This window comes from Bombus terrestris, chromosome 1 (assembly GCF_910591885.1).
Source record: "Bombus terrestris chromosome 1, iyBomTerr1.2, whole genome shotgun sequence".
Lineage (NCBI taxonomy): Eukaryota > Metazoa > Arthropoda > Insecta > Hymenoptera > Apidae > Bombus > Bombus terrestris.
Window position 1 is genome coordinate 14431874 of NC_063269.1, and position 18703 is coordinate 14450576.

Here is an 18703-nt window from a genome sequence, read left to right on the forward strand (position 1 = left end):
TGTCCTTGTTAGGAACTGTTATATTGTTAATGGAGACCTGTGGGTAGGTTTGTTTTCGCAGCGTGAAGGTTACATGTGTGGATATTTTTCATTAATTTTGAAGCCCCATTTATGGAACCACTTTTCCATTGAGTCGAGACCTCGATGGAGAGTGGATGAGGCTATTATCGGGTTGGCGTGGGACGCTAATAGCGCTGTGTCGTCAGCAAATGTTACTATAGTTATTTCTATTGATATTGGTAAATCGGCAGTGTAGATGGAGAACAGAAGGGGTCCGAGGACACTACCTTGGGGTATGCCCGCTTCTATTGGAAAAGTTGTGGTAATGGCGTCTGCGTATTTAACCATGAATTGTCTTTTGCTTGGGTAGGACTGTAGGATAGAGTAGTCAGTGTGTGGTAGGACTTTTTTAAGTTTGTGAAGAAACCGTTCATGCCATACTTTGTCGAATGCCTGTTGAATATCAAGGAATACCGCTAAGCAGTATTTTTTCTTTTCGAATGTTTGGCTGATATTGTGTGTTATTCGGTGGATTTGCTCTATTGTGGAATGCTGCTTCCGAAAACCAAATTGATGATCTGGAAGGGATTTCAGATCCTCTAAAAGTGGAACGAGTCGATTCGTTAGCAACTTTTCGAATAGTTTTGACAAAGTGGGTAGAAAACTAATTGGGCGATAGGAGCTAGTTTCATGTATTGGTTTTCCGGCATTAGGGATGAGCGTAATTTGTGACGTTTTCCAGGTTTTGGGATAGTATTCAAGGCGAAGAATTGCGTTGAAGATTGAAGAAATGAGTGCAATCCCTTTTACAGGTAGTTCCTTAATTGCTTTGTTACTTATTTGATCATGTCTCGGTGCTTTCCTGGGGTTCAGACGATGGATTAATTCAGTAACCTTTAGAGAAGTGAAAGGTTTAATGGGGAGAGACATTTGGAAGGGAGAATGCAGGTATTCTGTTATTTCCGGAGCGGTAATGGAAGATTGAGGGTTTAAAATGTTGGATTTGTAGTTGGCGAAGAGGTTGGCTTTTTCTATAGGGCTTCGTGCCCATCCGCCTTGCGGACAGCGAATTGGTGGGATTATTTGCGGGGGACGCGTGAGTATCCTGGAAGCCCTCCATAGTGAGCAGTTGGAGTTGGGAAAGGGGGACAAATTGATGAGGTACTTTTGGAAACAGTCATTTTTGTATTTTTTAATGATTTTGGTTAACTTCCTGGTTGCGTTGTTTAGCCTCGCGTTTGTCGTCCGGTGTTCTATGGGTTTGGCATACTCTTCTTAGTCTTCGCTTTTCTGTGATTTTGTTTAATATGTAATGGGGATATTCGCGTTTACTGATAGAAGCCTTAGTAGGTATTGAGAAGCGGATAGCGTTTATTATGCTCGTGTTTAAGTATTCTGTAGCAGTTTTGATACCTTCCTTTGTTTTTAGTGAGATTGAGGCAGAGGTTGAGCGGTTAAAGACTTCTCTAAAGAGCTGCCTGTTGGTGAGTTAGTTATGAATAAGGCCATTAGGTGGGTTCTCGATTACTGCTGAACCAACTGTTGCTATTACGGGGAAGTAGTCGGAAGAGAGTTCAGTCGAGGAGTTGATTTGGACATATCTGGGCGAGATATTTTTGATTATGAAGAAGTCGAGTAAATCAGGAATTTTGTTAGTGTCATGCGGCTAGTATGTGGGTTCATATGTAGTGAGGTAATTGAGATTGTTGGTGATTATGCTATTCAAGAGGTTTTTACTGTGATAAGTCTGCTGCCCTATTGGGTATGCTTGGCGTTATAGTCTCCTACAGCTATGAATCTATTGTCCAGAGCATCAAAGAGGCTGTCGAAGTTCTCTTTAGCAATCGAGTGTCTGGGAGGGCAGTATACTGCTGAGGTAGTGATTGTACCATGGCGGTCTTCTATTACTAAGCTGGTGGCTTGAAGGTAGTCTTTCTGGAATGATGGAAGCTCGTAATGCTTAATGCTGGATTTGATAATGATTCCGGTGCAGCCGTGCGTCTTTTCACTGGGATGTTGGGTATGGTAGAAGTTATAGCCGTTTACTTTGAGATAGTTTTTATCGGTGAAGTGGGTTTCAGATATGAGCATTACGTCGATTTGCTGTTGTTTTAAGAAGAGTTCTAGTTCAAATTTGTGCTGAGCTAGACCGTTGGCGTTCCACAGAACTATAGGCATTGGTTTTATTTTGCTTCTGTGCGTATTAATTTATCCATGAAGAGTGTTAGTAATGAAAGTAAGTTGTTGATTTGTTCTGTTTGTTTCTCGATTAAATTTCGAGTCTGGTGAAGTTGTCTGTGTTTCGTGAGATGGGAACAATATTTTGTGAGTGGTCACTGTGGGTTTTCGTATTGTTTATATTTTCTTGTACTGCCTGGACATAGGAGATTGATGGTGTGGAGAATTTTTGGAGTCTGGGTTCTTGGGGTCTGGTTATCTCCTTGGCTCTGGGTTTAGGGTACTTATTATTGTGCAGTGTTTTATAGGCTAAGCATCCTTTGTAGTTCGCAGGATGCTCTCCTTGATGCACTTGGCGGGGGTTTCTGGGGATTTAGTGCATTGGTCAGTGGGGTGACTACCTGCACATTTAACGCACCGGAAATTATGGTTGCAGTATTTCTGCGTGTGGCCGTACCTTTGACACCTTTTGCATTGCACTATCTCTTTCATTACAAGAGGCGGTTCGATCTTAACTATGGAGTTCATCAGCCGGTTAACGTTGTAGATTTCTTTGTTACTTTCTTTTTGTTTTATATCTATGAAAAATATCGATAGTGGATTCTTTGTGACTCTATGTCTTATGTTGCTGATGTTAGTTACCTCGTGGCCAAGCTATAGAAGTTCGAACTTTAGTTCATCTAGGTCGACTAAGTGATAGATATTGCGTAGCACCACACGAAAAGGTCTTTCTTGCTTGAGCTGGTATGTGTGGAAGTTTGCATTCAAGGTTTTTAGCAACTTAGTTAATTTTCTATAGGCGTCTGGGTTGGTCGGCAGAATTTTTACGTGGTTATTATTAATTTTTAATTTGTTGTCCTCTTTGCTGATATCTTTCTCGATGGACTTTATCATTGTTTGAATGTCGATGACGTCGTTAATGAATATTGGCGGGGGAGGGACAATTCTTTGGATATGTAGATTATTTACCGTTTCGGTTGTGTTCATGGAGTCTTCTGTAGTCTCAAGTATTGAGAACCTGTAGTGGTTGTAGGTGGTCACTTGGCTAGCTGGTGGTTTAGTTTGACTCTTGTTCACATTTGTCTTGATTGTTTCCAGCTTGCGTTTTTTCGTATGTTGGTCGTTTGCAAAGAGAGGTGTATTGCCTCTTTGCCACGGGGGAGGAAGAACGGCGGTGTTATAACTTAGCTCCGGAGAGCCTGTTTGGGATGTTTGAGCCATCATCGAGCTAGTTAATTCAATATGAAAAAACTAGTCGAGAGGCTGTGTGAACACTTAGCTAGGTTTGTTGGATTCGCTTTCGACAGATGGGCGTCACGTGTAGTTTTGTGAACTTCACAGGGCACTGGACGCACGTCTGCACGTTTTGGCACTCACCAGCAAACTGAACTAAGTCCTAAGATTTATCGCGGGTCCTCAGGCTAGCTGAACATGTACTGTGGAGATGCATCGACATCTGGTAATCATCTTGCCCGAAGAATACGGTCTGTGTGTGGCGAGCCACGAGACAGAAACCGTTGGAACCGTTTACTATTGAGTGCCGCTACAACTATTTCTTCTTTAAGGAGAGCTATACTATTACCCCATACCTTTGTTGGACAGAGTGTTCACCCCTTGACCGCGGCTACGTTCGGCGACTGGTTGTCGCCTCGAGCCTAAGGTCAATATCACCTTTCTCTTTCTCACTTCTTTCTCTTTTTCTTTCTCTTCATATCTTGCTACTCTTTTTAATGCTTTTTCTTTTATTTCTATTATCTTGCATTCTTCTATTAATATGTAATTAGGTGTTGTCATATCTAAGCCTAATATCCATTTCGCATATCTTCTTTTTACTTTATCAAGTCTTTCTTCCATGTTCCAGCCCCATACCTCTGCTCCAAACAGCGCCATGCTCTCTACCAGTGCTCTATACATCTTCATTCTCCTTTTGTAGTCCTGTTTGAATATTCTTTCTCTCACGCTGCATGTTTTCTTCGTTGCTATCGTTGCTCTCTTTTTCCTGTCTTGTATGTGTTTCTCATCGCTGCCGTTTTTCTGTAGTATGTACCCTAGGTATCTTATCTCGTCCACTTCTTCTAATTCCTGCTCTCCCCATTCCCATTTTCTTTGTCTCCTTTAGTTTCTTCTTTTTTCGTACGCTACTATTTTAGTCTTTTCCGTGCTCAGTTCTAATTCTGCTTTCTTTAAAAATTTTTTGAACCTCATTAACATTTCTTTTAGCTGCTCTTCACTGTCCGCCATCAGCACAATATCGTCTGCATATGTTAATGACCATACTCTTTCTCCTACTACTATGCCCTCAACTTGTCCTTTCCTTAGATCTTCTTCCAGTCCTGTCACGTAGATATTGAATAATGTCGAGCTCAACGAGCATCTTTGTCTGACTCCCCTCACGGTCCAAAATTCTTTTGTGTTGTGTTCCTTGACTCTCACTATATTCTTTGTTTCAGAATATATCTCTTTAATCTTTCGGGTTAGTTTTTCGCTAACTCCCATTTTCCTCATTTTCTCCTTCAGTTTCTCTCTCTTTATCTCCTCTCCTCTGTAGTTCTTCGCTATTCTCTTGTCCCCCTTTTTATATATTGGGCATATTACACCTTTTTTCCAATCTTCTGGTATCCCCTCCCCATTCCATATTTTCCTCAACAACTCCCATAACGCCTCCCCCACTTCCTTCGGTGCATACTTCCATACCTCATTTTCTAACCCGTCTTCCCCCATTGCTTTCTTTTCCTTCAAGTTTCTTAGCTAGTATATTCTTTCTCTATATTATCTTCTCTCTCCTCCATTATTTTCTCTTCCTCTCCATGACCCCCCGTTTTTCTACCCTCCTTGTGCTCTGTTCCTTCTAAAATTTCCATCAAGTGGTTTCTCCATTCTCCTTCGCTTATATCCTCATCTATACCTTCTCTACTTCTTATATATTTATTTATGTATTTCCAATGCTTCTTGTTCTGTTTGATCTTCCTTATTTTCTCCATTTCTTCTTCTTCGTGTCTTTCCTTTCTTTGTTTGCATCACTGTTTAAGTCAGTTCCGCCCGTGCAGGCGACCTAAACGGACGTGCGAAACAGTGCTCCAGTGATTGTGCGGCAAGAGGAAAGAGAAAGCGGCAAAGTAAACGCCCATCGACAATATGTGGGATCATGCAGATTCCACCAATAAAAATAACAAACACAGGAGAAACATATTTTATAAATAGAGCTACAGACTCTACATATGCAGGAAAAAAAGACGATAACATGGAAATATCACAAGCCAACGACGGGGACAACGAACCAACACACCACGAAGAAAGCTGAACGGTGGCAACTACCAGCAAAAAAAAACTCAAAGTAATCCCGTTCGCAAACGGGAGGAAAACCGAAACACTAGAAAAAAACAATGGCTCCAGGATATCAAACTGCATAATTCATTTAACGCACTGCTAGAAGAGACAGCAACGGACCCAACGGAAAGTCACACAACCGGCATTCCTAAACCACCACCAATATACATAGATGCGAAAATAATAGACCCCCTCATTGAACTGCTACACAACACTGCAGGGAAAGATAACTATGTTATCAAACAGATAAAAATAGACCAAGTGAAATTGCAAACCAACACCCCAGACACATTCATAAAAGTGACAAGATCACTAAAGGAAAAAAATGCAGAGTATCACACCTACCAGCTCAAATCCGACAAAAGCTACAAAGCAGTAATCAGGGAATTACACCTGATGGAAAAACACTGGAACCTCTCCTTGGATTCTCGGGAATACCGTAATGTCGTAATTTAGATTAAACAAATGTCACCCCGATTGTTCGAGATTTATGATAGTGAACTTGGGCTCGAGGCGACAAAACCAGCCGCCGAACGTAGCCGCGGTCAAGGGATGAATGTTTTATCTAATAAAGGCACAGAGTAACTCTATGCCTCTCCTTAAAAGAAATAGTCGTAGCGACACGCGGCAGTAAATATTTCAATGGTTTCCGTCCCGTGGCTCGCCACACGCAGATTCTATACTCCGGGTAAGATGATCTCCAGATGTCAACGTACCTCCGCAGTATATGTTAAGCTAACGTGAGGATCCGCAATAAATCTTAAGATTTAGTCAAGCAAAGTCCTTCATATAGACAAGCAGTCTTTGTTGCAACTACGGGAAGATAGGAGAAACCTATCTTCCACGAACGATGCCCCCCGTCAACAACCTCCCCTCAAGGGCGGCCAGCATCTCTTTCAAAACGCCGATATGGAGATCGACCAATTAGCAACAGCGCTAATTTCCCTCACCTTTGGAACGAAAGCTTTCTTTGACGAATCCGAAGATCTCATGTCCTTAGACCCACCCATTATAGTTTTCCTCGACGGCATCGTCGAGACGGAGAGTTACTCTCCGGTACGATCTCGACGACGATTCAAGTAACTCTCGGCTACGTAGTGATTGCCCCATGCATTAACATTGAGTACAACTTAGACGCTAAAGAAGAGTAAAGTTCGTCATCCCGTTGACCGTGGATTCGTTATTGAGCCTAGGATCATCGTCATTGGCTTCTCGAGTATCAAATTATCGCTATTACTTGTCCAATTCCATCATGGTCGTGTTTGCACTGGTAAATATCTCCTCTATTGCATAATGATCACGTCTAGTGTCAATAGGAATTCGTTTTACGCCCTTAACCCTAACTCTAATCGTAACGCCAACCCGACATCAGAAGTGGGATCAGTGCCGATTATAACAGTGTTAGAACTTACGACCATCGTGCGCGAGTAACCCAGTCGCTAGTGCAAAATCGGGTGTGAAACCTAACAAGTTTTCGCTACCACGTTTTAACCCTTAAAATCGCACGTTCCGACCCCGCTGCACGGGGCGCAGCTGTCAACCTGATTATGAAAGGAAACCATAATTTCAATAACGAGTGGCGAGTCGACTTCTACGTACTGGAAGCATCATCGGGTAGATCAAATCATCTGAGTGAGTCGTTTCCATTTTACTCCGATTCGGGAGCCGAGCGTTCACTAATTAAAGAGTCTGTGGCCTCGAGATTTCTGGCAAAAGAATGCCTGACATATTAGTAATGCGAGGAGTAGGAAATACTTGTATTAAACATACGCCTCCCATTTGTTCATCGTGTGTATTAATGATTTTTACATCGAAGATAATTTCTCATGTCCTTGCTGATAGTTATCTAGAATATGATATCGCGATTAGTTGCGGAACTCTAAGTCTGGGTTTTGACGTAACATTACACAAAATAGCCTCGCTATGTGTAAAACAAAAATAATTAATGTCTGTAATGAAACCACTGCAAATGAGATCGTCGTTAATGAAGCTGACACTGATGTACATGGTAATAATAAAAGTCGATCAATTTCTCTTCTCGACAAATTCAAAGATTCATTCGTTACGGGTTCCCTACGTATTCGCGTAAATACAGGCCGGTTAGAAATACGATTAATTGATCCTAACATCACCGTACGAGGAAGTCCTTATAGATTTAGCGAGGAGGACCGAAGAGCGGTACGTGAGAAAATAAGCGTTTTAATTAAAGCAAAGATCATAAGGCTTAGTAATTCGCCATTCGCGAGCCCTACGTAACTCGTGAAGAAGAAAACGGCTCAGATAGATTACGAGTGGATCCCCGAGAGCTATATCAAAGTACCGTCGCGGATCGGTACCCTTACTCCTTATTGCGGATCAAGTCGCGAGATTGCAAGAGGCGAGATATTTTATTAGCCTGGATATGGCCAGCGGGTTTCACCAAATTCCTATTTATCCTAATTCAGCGGAGTATACAGCGTTCGTTACTCCTGACAGGCAATATAAGTAGATAACGATGCCGTTTGAACTGAAAAAATTGCGCCGTCCGTCTTTCGGAGGGCCATTCGCAAGGCCCTAGGCGACCTCGCTCATTCGTACGTTGTTATTTATTTCGATAACGTTCTAATTATTGCCGACTCGATAGATCAAGCTCTAGGAAGATTGAACACCGTATTAGATACCCTCGTAAAAGCAGGATTCTCTGTTAACATTGCGAACTGTTCTTTTCTAAAGACATCGGTGCTCTATTTGAGATATGTAATTCATAACGAAGAAGCTCGTCCGAACCCGGGTAAAATACACACCTTAAGTTCTTTACCTGTGCCAACAGCCGTCACACAGTTCAGGCAGTTCATAGGATTAGCTTCGTGCTTCCGAAAGTTCATCCCTAAATTCTCACAGGTGATGAAACCCCTGTATGCGCTCATCTCAAATAACAGAAATATAACTTGGACAGATAGGCACGAGAAAATAAGACAACAGGGAGTTTCCGCCCTGACCGACGCGCCGGTGTTAATGATATTCGACCCCAATTACCCGATAGAACTACATACTGACGCTAGCTCGGAGAGTTACGGGGCGATTTTGACGCATCAAGTCAAAGGTAAAGGCAAAGTAATAGAGTATTACAACAAAAGAACTACCCTCGCAGAATCTAGGTATAATTCCTACGAACTACAGACGTTAGCAGTCGTAAACGCAGTCGAGCATTTCCGTCACTATCTACATGGATGGGAATTTCTTGTCGTCACGGATTGCGACTCGTCGAAAGCGTCGAGTAATAAAGTACATTTAAATGACAGGGACCATAGGTGATGGTCTTACTTGCAGACTTTTATTTTTGACATTATGTATCGGGAAAGTAAACGGACGGCTCACGTAGATTTCTTCTCGCGAAACCCCGTAAACTTAGACCACCGTAAAATTGATAAAATTGCGGAGAAAGAAATCAATCTGGCCGAAATATCGGAAGACTGGCTATTAGCCGAACAACGTCGTGATTCTCAAATCTTAGGCATCGTCAAGGAATTGCAAAACGATGAGCTCGCGGAAGACATCGCGAATACATACGAATTACGGTCCGGTACTCTTTACCGTAGGATACAAAGAAAAGGCAGGACTCTCTGTTTACCTATAGTCCTAAGAGGTTTTAGATAGTCTGTTATTAACCATGTGCACCAGTCAATTATGCACTTAGGTTGGGAGAAAACGCTCGAGAAACTCTACGAGTATTACTGGTTCGAAGGGATGGCGAAGTACGTTCGCCGATTCATTGAGAACGGTCATGCTTGTCAAGTTTCGAAAGCTAGTTCAGGTAAGATACAGGCCGAACTACATCCTATACCTAAGACCAGCATACCCTGCATACGGTCCACATGGACATAACAGGCAAGTTGAGTGGTAAAAGCGATTCAAAGGAGTACATCATTGTTTTGATCGACGGGTTCACTAAATTCGTATACCTGCATCGTACTCGTAAGATAGATTCCCGTAGCACCATTAAAGCGCTTGAATACGCTATATTTTTATTCGGAAGTCCCAGCCGGATAATAGCAGATCAGGAAAGATGATCTAAGGGCAAAGAATTTCGAGAATTCTGCGAAAGCAAACGAATTAAAGTTCGCTTGATAGCGACCGGTGCTAGTAGAGCCAATAGACAGGTAGAGCGTATTATGCGTACATTGAAAATACGTTCACGACAGTAGAAACAACCGGGCGGCCGTGGCAAGACGCGATTGGGGAAATACAGCTGGCGTTGAACTGCACCACCAACCGCGTGACTAATTCGAGCCCTTTACAACTACTAATCGGTAGAACAGCGAGACCGTACGACCTATTGCTACCCGACAATATCAAAGAAAAGGAAGTCGATATCTTCGATGTAAGACAGCAGGCTGTATAGAACATAGAGAGTAAAGCCCAGTACAACAACGAAAGATTTGATAGAAACAAAGCTAAAGTGGTTAGGTTTAACCTCGGCGATTTCGTACTGCGCAAAAACGAGAAAAGAAACCAAACCAAGCTAGAGCCAAAATTCAAGGGTCCATTCGTAATAACAGAGATTTTGGAAGGAGATATACTTTAAAAAAAAAAAAAAAAGAAAAAAACGCTAGACCGCAAACGATCGTATAAAGATAGTCATGACAGATTAAGAAAAATGCCGGACAGTTGCGTTCCTGCTGAATTGGACGTCAGTAGTGACGGCAATAACAGTGACCACGACGACATGAGTACCTCGATCTCGGAAGATCCTTAGCACAAAGACCGTAGCATCTTACGGAGTATGTTAAGAAGCTCGGTAAAGGGGCAAGAGATGTGTTCACGCGCACCATGAGCTATAGTGTTACGAAGTTTGGTGTGGTCGTGCGATCTAGAAAAACGAGATCCATTGGGGTGCGAAATCGAGACTGGTCCATTTCGCCGTTATGACCCGACCGATAACCCACAGGATGCAACTAGCACTTCCAATACTAATTACAACGTTACTAATTCATGTTCTCTTCTATTCCTTTTGTTGTCAAACCTCCGAACAAAATTTTGTTGTTACACTGGTCCCTCAGCTTATTTGGACATTAAGTTAAATTGTAAACAATGCTAATTGTAATACTTCGAGCTATCGCGGGGAGACGCGGTCGTTAGAATACGCGTCAACGAGAGTCGTAAATTCCCGTTACGATTAGAATAATCGACACCACGAATAGTTCGATCCCCGTATTTCGGTTAGGATAATCGGGGTGGTTGATGCGGTATAACACTGAGAGTCACAGAATTATAATAATGTATATTTCCAACACTTAGTCTACACGATTGAAAAGATATCAACAATTAACAACCTTATCGCACGCAGATAATATAAATGTATACAATATAGAGCAAGGCTCTTACAATTGAGCTTAGTCTCTTGGTGGACGTAGCACGATATGATACTTAATAGAATAAGCGAATGTTTGGCTCAATGTGTAATGTTCGACGCGTCACAAGGAACTGATCGACTTTGGATGATTTCTTTGTCTCATCTTTAAGACGACCCCCACTATACTTAGGTCACGCCACCGTTCGCGCCTATGATCACGTATGTCTCTTCTTGCGTGGAAAACGTAACGGACCAAATTCGATGTTTCGAGAACTCGTTGCTTGGCGACAGCTATGGGCTCGTCGATACATTGTATATGATCCGGCGGTCAGATAAGACGATCTGACTGAGACATTGTAGGGCCGCGAGTGACGGTTAGAAAATACAGCCTGTGTTAAGCCTCGTGGCGTAACATCCTCCCCCCGTTGAGAGGGTACCGATCAAATGATATGGTGTGGAGTCAGTTGCGTCGCTGGCGAATCTCCTTGGCTCCGTGTGGGTGGTCGGACTCGTCTGGATCTGGGTGAATGGGTAAGGGGACCAGTCTTTTGACGCCACGATCCAGGGTAGTTGTTGCCGTCTGCACGGTGGCGGTCCGTATGATTCCGTCGACCCCTGGATGGACCTTGATCACGCGGCCAAAAGGCCATTGCATGGATGGTACGTTATCCTCCCTGAGGACTACTACGGTGCCTACTCGGATGTCGTGACTGCCCTTGCTCCATTTATTTCGGATGTTCAGCTCGTTCAGGTATTCTCGATGCCAACGGCGCCAGAAATGTTGTTTGATCCTTTGAATATGTTGCCAGCTGGAGAGACGATTGGATGGAGTGTCCCGGAAATCTCGTTCTCGAAAGCTTGTTAATGCATCTCCGATGAGGAAGTGACCGGGAGTAAGGACAAGAAGATCGTTTGGGTCAGATGATATTGGAGTCAGAGGACGGGAGTTGAGGATAGACTCGATTTCAATGATCAGTGTGTTCAAATTTTCGTATGTTAAGAGCTCGTTACCTGCGACACGTCTGAGATGTCGTTTGAAGGACTTCACCGCAGCCTCCCACAGCCCGCCGAAGTGAGGTGAGTTGGGAGGAATGAAGTGCCATTCGATTCGTCGATCGGCTAAAAAGGACTGAATCCTTACCTTATGATCGTCGGACTGCAGGAGGTTTCGGAGCTCTCGTAATTCATTGTTGGCGCCAACGAAGTTGGTGCCGTTGTCAGAATAAATTGTTACACAGAATCCTCGGCGAGCGATGAATCTTCGCAGAGCAGCAATGAAGGCCTCGCTAGTGAGATCGGTGACCAGCTCGAGATGGACTGCTTTAACTGCAAGGCATACGAAGATTGCTACATATACCTTGATTTTTCGTCGGTTGCGATCCTTTCGTTCCTTGATGTAGAACGGTCCGCAATAATCGATTCCGACGTTCGTAAATGGACGAGATTCCGTTATCCGTGCAGCTGGAAGGTCGCCCATTACGTACTCTACTGGAGGTGGATTGGCTCGGCAGCAACGTACGCACTTCTTCAGCGTGCTCCAAACTTGACTACGGCCGTCGATAGGCCAGTAAGATCTCCTTAAGGCATATAAGGTAGCTTGAGTTCCGGAGTGGAGATTTAGGAGGTGTTCATGCTCGATTATGAGTGCTGTAACTGAGGATTTGGGTAGAATGATTGGGTGTTTCTGAGTGAAGGGCATTGGTGAATGACTGAGTCGGCCTCCGACTCGCAATATCTCGTCCTTGTCCAGAAATGGATTGAGTCGTTGCAGCTTCCCCTTCACTGCAGAATTTCGATCTGTGCGGAGAGTACGTATTTCATCTGGAAAATAACAGAGTTGTAACAATTTGACCAATTTGTTATGCGCATTGGTTAAATCATGTGTGGTTAGAGGTCCCCCCCGATCCTGTTTTTGCCTCCATCGGAAGCAACGAGCGGCAATTCTTATCAGCTTGGGCCAAGAAGAATATCTCTCCAGTAGACTGTGGTCAGGCGGAGTCACGGACAGACATGTTGCCTTCTTTTGCTCTGGTATTTCAACTAATGGTACTGGGTTCCACGACGGCCAGTATTTTTCAGGTTGTTGGAGCCATTCTGGTCCATGTTGCCAAATGGTAGATCGCAGGAAGTCTTGGGGTGATTGGCCTCGAGATATGAGATCTGCAGGGTTATCGGTAGTGGGAATGTGGCGCCAACCTGAGGTGTGAGTCTTTTGTTGAATCTCTGTCACACGATTGGCGACGAAGGTTTTCAGCGTATGGGGTGATGTATTAATCCAGTGTAAAACGATTGTAGAATCAGTCCAGTAAACGGTCCGAGAAATGTTGCTTGGTAACGCTTGAAGGACTGTAGTGGCCAATGATGCGAAAAGAAGTGCTCCACTCAGTTCCAGCCTTGGAATGGTTTGTGATTTGAGTGGAGCCACCTTTGACCTTGCGGTGAGGAGTCGTGTCCAAACATGACCATCCGGAGCGATGGTGCGAAGGTAGACGCATGCCCCATACGCCCTTTCGCTGGCGTCGCAGAATCCGTGTAATTCAATTTCCGCTGCAGTCTTGATTATAGCTTTACGTGGAAACTTCACGTTATTTAGCAAAGGTAGCTGTGAATAATATTTGCTCCACTCTGTGTGTACGTCAGCCGGAAGAGATTCGTCCCAGTCAAGTTTTAAAGTCCCAAGTCGTTGGAGCAACATCTTAGCGCGAACGATCACTGGTGCCAGTAATCCAAGAGGGTCGTAGATCTTGGCAATTTCGGAGCTGATTGTTCTCTTCGTAATTCGAGAGGCGGTAGGATTGATTTTGACGGAATATAGGATCGAATCGTCAAAGGAATTCCAAACAACACCCAGAGTTTTGAAAGTTTGCGATTCGCCTAGTAGCAGCTTATCGTTTATGTCCTGCTCGGAAAGTCCTCGTAGCAGTTCCCGGTCGTTCGCTGCCCATTTTCGGATGTTTAAGCCGGCTAATTTAAGCAATTCTATGAGCTCCGTTCTTAGTGATTGTGCCTCGTTCTTTGTTTCGGCTCCTGTGAGAACATCGTCGACGTAGAAGTCTCGCTGTAAGACCATCGCTGCTCGTGGGTATCGATGTCCCTCGTCGTCTGCCAGTTGTTTGAGGCACCGAATGGCTAGATAGGGGGCCGCTGACAGCCCGAATGTCACTGTGTTAAGTTGATAGATGTCCACTTCTCCGTCCGAGTTGCGCCACAAGATTTGTTGGAATTTCCGATCCTCTGGACGCACAAGAAATTGTCGATACATCTTTTCGACATCGCCTGTAATGACATACTGATGAAAACGAAATCTTAAAAGGATAAGAAATATGTCGTCTTGTAGTTTCGGTCCCGTATGAAGTACGTCGTTTAATGAAACTCCGGTGGTGGTTGGTGCAGATCCGTCAAACACAACTCGGAGTTTTGTAGTCCGGCTGGATTCTTTGATCACGCCGTGATGTGGCAGAAAATATCCGTCGTCCGTGCAGTGGTCCGTGGTGATCTTCGTCATATGTCCTAATTCCAAGTATTCTTGTATTACGGCGTGATAGTCGGCTTCGAATTGTTTGTCTCGTTGGAATCGACGGCAGAGGGAAGTGAGTCGCTTCATTGCCATGGCTTTCGAAGATCCAAGCGGAGGAGTTGTTTCGTTGAATGGGAGAGCGACAACGTATCGCCCTTCGTTGTTGCGTTGAACGTGATTTCGAAAGTGCTCCTCGCACTGTCGTTCCGATTCCGAAATTCTTGCGGTGGGCGGTCCCTCGTCGATTTCCCAAAAACGGGCGAGGTCCGCCTGTAAAGCCGTCGTGGAGGTGTGAAATGCGTATGCTAATGATTGTGAGGTTGAGCTCCCCCCGATGACCCATCCGAATCTCGTCTTTTGCAGACGCAAGTCGGGCCCGTTTGCTTGACTGATATCAAGTTGGCCGACACAGAGTGATGCTAGTGTTGGTCCGGCGCTCAACAATATTTCGATCGGAGCAGGTCTATGGAATCTTGGATCGGCTAATTGGAGATTCCTAGGTATCTGTATCGTTGAGCGATCTACGGGTTGGTTTGGGACCCAAGACGCGATAGTCGGTATGATCAGAAACGTCAAGTTGCGTTCGTATGTGCCGTCAATAGAGGTGATCGTGGCCGTGATGTAGCGTTTCGAGGTCGTCGATAACGTGTTGAGTGCTCCGATTGGGACCGAACATTTCTGTTGATTGAGTTTTAATGAGTTAGCGAGCCTTTCGGTGATAAAGTTCATGCTAGGGCCGGTATCTAGCAGAGCTCTACAACGAACTGGTTGAATTTCATTATTCAAGATGTTGACCTGCGCTGTGACTAACAAGTCGTGTTGCAATTGTTCAAAAGGGAGCGGGGTCGATGAGTCCGTTTTCTGTGGTTCGGTCCCTAACAGGCTCGTCTGATGACGTCATTGTTTTCCATGTCGTTTAGGGCTGGACGATATGGTCGATCCCGATGCCGACGATCGCGGTAACCGAGATTCGCGTTTCGGGGATGTTCGCGGAGACGTTCGGGGAGACTCTTGGCGAGAATCTCGACGAGACACTCGGGGAGACGTTCGGGGAGACGCTCGGGGAGACGTTCGGGGAGACGTTCGGGGAGACGCTCGGGGAGACTCTCGGCGAGAATCTCGGCGAGAATACTGGCGAGACGCTCGGGGAGACGAAGATGAGCGTTTCGAACGATGTGACGAACGCGGGGACGGTGAACTGGGCGAAGATCGACCGCTGGATGATCGGTCGCTCGACGATCGGCCGCTCGATGTTCGGTCGACACGTGTTCGTGTTTTGCTATGCCCCTGGTCTTGATGCAGATACGTGTGATGTCGCTGTCTACAGATGCGACATGATCCCGCGGAGCATTGAGTGAGAGCGTGTCCCTTGCCTAAACAATTGGTACAGAGCGACGCCCTTTTGGCGATTTCCAGGCGTTCTTTGGGCGTCTTCGTTTTGAAGACATGGCAATTCCATAATTCGTGTTGTCCGTGGCAGTTCGGACACAACAACGTATTATGTGTAGTTATGAATGTATAGCTTCGCGGCGCGTCCTGTCGCCGACGGTCGTGTTGATCGGACGCCCCTTTTTTGACGGTTAATGATGAACACGCTCTGTCGCTATTCGTCCGTGTTTTTAGAAAATCTACTAAATGCGTATATGGCGGCAATTTCTTGTCCGGTAGGGTATGTTGCCATTCGCGAACAACGGCTGAAGGTAACTTCGACGTGACAAGCTTTATGAGAATGGCGTTTGACGTGACTGGGTCCCCGAGTCTTTCTAACGCTTGGAGATGTACTCTGACTGTCTCGATAAGATCGTCTATAGCTTCGGGTGTTTCTTTAGTTATTTTGGGATAGTCGAAAAGCAAATCCCAGTGACACATGCAGATCTGACGGTGGCAATCGAATTTTTCCCTAAGAGCATCCATGGCGATTGCGTAATTTGCGTCGGTGATGGGTAATGACTGTATGCTTCGCGCGGCCCAGCCAGTCAGGGCTGTTCGGAGATGATGAAATTTCTGAACCGGTGCTAAATTTTCATTTCTATCTATCGCTGATGAGAAGGCATCGTGAAACGACTGCCAATCTTCGAGGGCGCCATCAAATGTAGGTATGCGAACCTCCGGTAGTTTGAGCGACGCGGACTCGCGGCCGACGGCTGATTCGCCGCTTGTCGACTGTGACGGCGTACTTCGTCGTGTATTGATTAATTGTTTGGCTACTCGGCATTGCAGCCTTTCGTATTCTTCCGCTAGCTCACTGCCGCGCGCGATCTCTCCCTCGTCTAAAGTTACGATCTGGTGTTGTAATGCACGGATTTCCTTCTCGAAGGTTTCTAGACGTTCTTTAATTTGAAGCAAGTCGATCTCGTCCGGACAGCCTGATTGTTCGATGTCTTCCAGTTTTTTTGCGAGGCGTGTAAACTGGGCGCTACAGTAGCCCCGGCGACGACGTAAGTTGGCGAGCTCGTCTCCGGTTGCCATTATTTTTTATGTAATTGATAGTGAAATCGTTTGGACTTACTTCTGTTGGCGATTGTCCACCTTGCGGTAGGATGATGTGTGGTTGCGTTTCAACCACCGAATTATACCTCTTCAAAAGTGCCGACCCTTAACGTTACTGACCTCGCTGGGGTGGTAACGTTTCCGCTGCTGGTTGTGTTGGATTCACGTGGCACTGTATTGTAGTGGGTGTCACTGGCGTGCAGTCTTCACTTGACACTGAATCCGGCTCGAAGGACCATGTAATACTTCGAGCTATCGCGGGGAGACGCGGTCGTTAGAATACGCGTCAACGAGAGTCGTAAATTCCCGTTACGATTAGAATAATCGACACCACGAATAGTTCGATCCCCGTATTTCGGTTAGGATAATCGGGGTGGTTGATGCGGTATAACACTGAGAGTCACAGAATTATAATAATGTATATTTCCAACACTTAGTCTACACGATTGAAAAGATATCAACAATTAACAACCTTATCGCACGCAGATAATATAAATGTATACAATATAGAGCAAGGCTCTTACAATTGAGCTTAGTCTCTTGGTGGACGTAGCACGATATGATACTTAATAGAATAAGCGAATGTTTGGCTCAATGTGTAATGTTCGACGCGTCACAAGGAACTGATCGACTTTGGATGATTTCTTTGTCTCATCTTTAAGACGACCCCCACTATACTTAGGTCACGCCACCGTTCGCGCCTATGCTCACGTATGTCTATTCTTGCGTGGAAAACGTAACGGACCAAATTCGACGTTTCGAGAACTCGCTGCTTGGCAACAGCTATGCGCTCGTCGATACATTGTATATGATCCGGCGGTCAGATAAGACGATCTGACTGAGACATTGTAGGGCCGCGAGTGACGGTTAGAAAATACAGCCTGTGTTAAGCCTCGTGGCGTAACACTAATTGTACCGAACCTAATGTTAGAAAGACTCAATCTTTTAGTTGCACCTGAGGACGTGTGATAGTCAGAATGGCCGTGTCGGAGATGGAAAAACACTGGAACCTCTCCTTGGATTCTCGGGAATACCGTAATGTCGTAATTTAGATTAAACAAATGTCACCCCGATTGTTCGAGATTTATGATTGTGAGCTTGAGCTCGAGGCGACAACCAGCCGCCGAACGTAGCCGCGGTCAAGGGATCAATGTTCTATCTAACAAAGGCACAGAGTAACTCTATACCTCTCCTTAAAAGAAATAGTCGTAGCGACACGCGGCAGTAAATATTTCAATGGTTTCCGTCCCGTGGCTCGCCACACGCAGATTCTATACTCCGGGTAAGATGATCTCCAGATGTCAACGTACCTCCGCAGTATATGTTAAGCTAACGCGCGGATCCGCAATAAATCTTAAGATTTAGTCAAGCAAAGTCCTTCATATAGACAAGCAGTCTTTGTTGCAAATACGGGAAGATAGGAGAAACCTATCTTCCACGAACGATGCCCCCGTCAACAACCTCCCCTCAAGGGCGACCAGCATCTCTTTCAAAACGCCGATATGGAGATCGACCAATTAGCAACAGCGCTAATTTCCCTCACCTTTGGAACGAAAGCTTTCTTTGACGAATCCGAAGATCTCATGTCCTTAGACCCACCCATTATAGTTTTCCTCGACGGCATCGTCGAGACGGAGAGTTACTCTCCGATACGATCTCGACGACGATTCAAGTAACTCTCGGCTACGTAGTGATTGCCCCATGCATTAACATTGAGTACAACTTAGACGCTAAAGAAGAGTAAAGTTCGTCATCCCGTTGACCGTGGATTCGTTATTGAGCCTAGGATCATCGTCATTGGCTTCTCGAGTATCAAATTATCGCGATTACTTGTCCAATTCCATCATGGTCGTGATTGC

At 44.9% G+C, this 18703-nt stretch overlaps 1 protein-coding gene across 1 annotated transcript; it reads right to left on the reverse strand.

Annotated features, from left to right (window-relative positions):
- Nucleotides 1-4922: 4922 nt before the first annotated feature.
- LOC125385143 lies at nt 4923-16268 on the reverse strand. Its single transcript, XM_048406023.1, has 4 exons — nt 15635-16268; nt 12278-14071; nt 11502-12163; nt 4923-5180 (listed from the first exon to the last, which is right to left on the reverse strand). Exons 1-4 carry the CDS (start codon nt 16266-16268, stop codon nt 4923-4925), a joined length of 3348 nt encoding a protein of 1115 aa, XP_048261980.1.
- Nucleotides 16269-18703: the final 2435 nt, after the last annotated feature.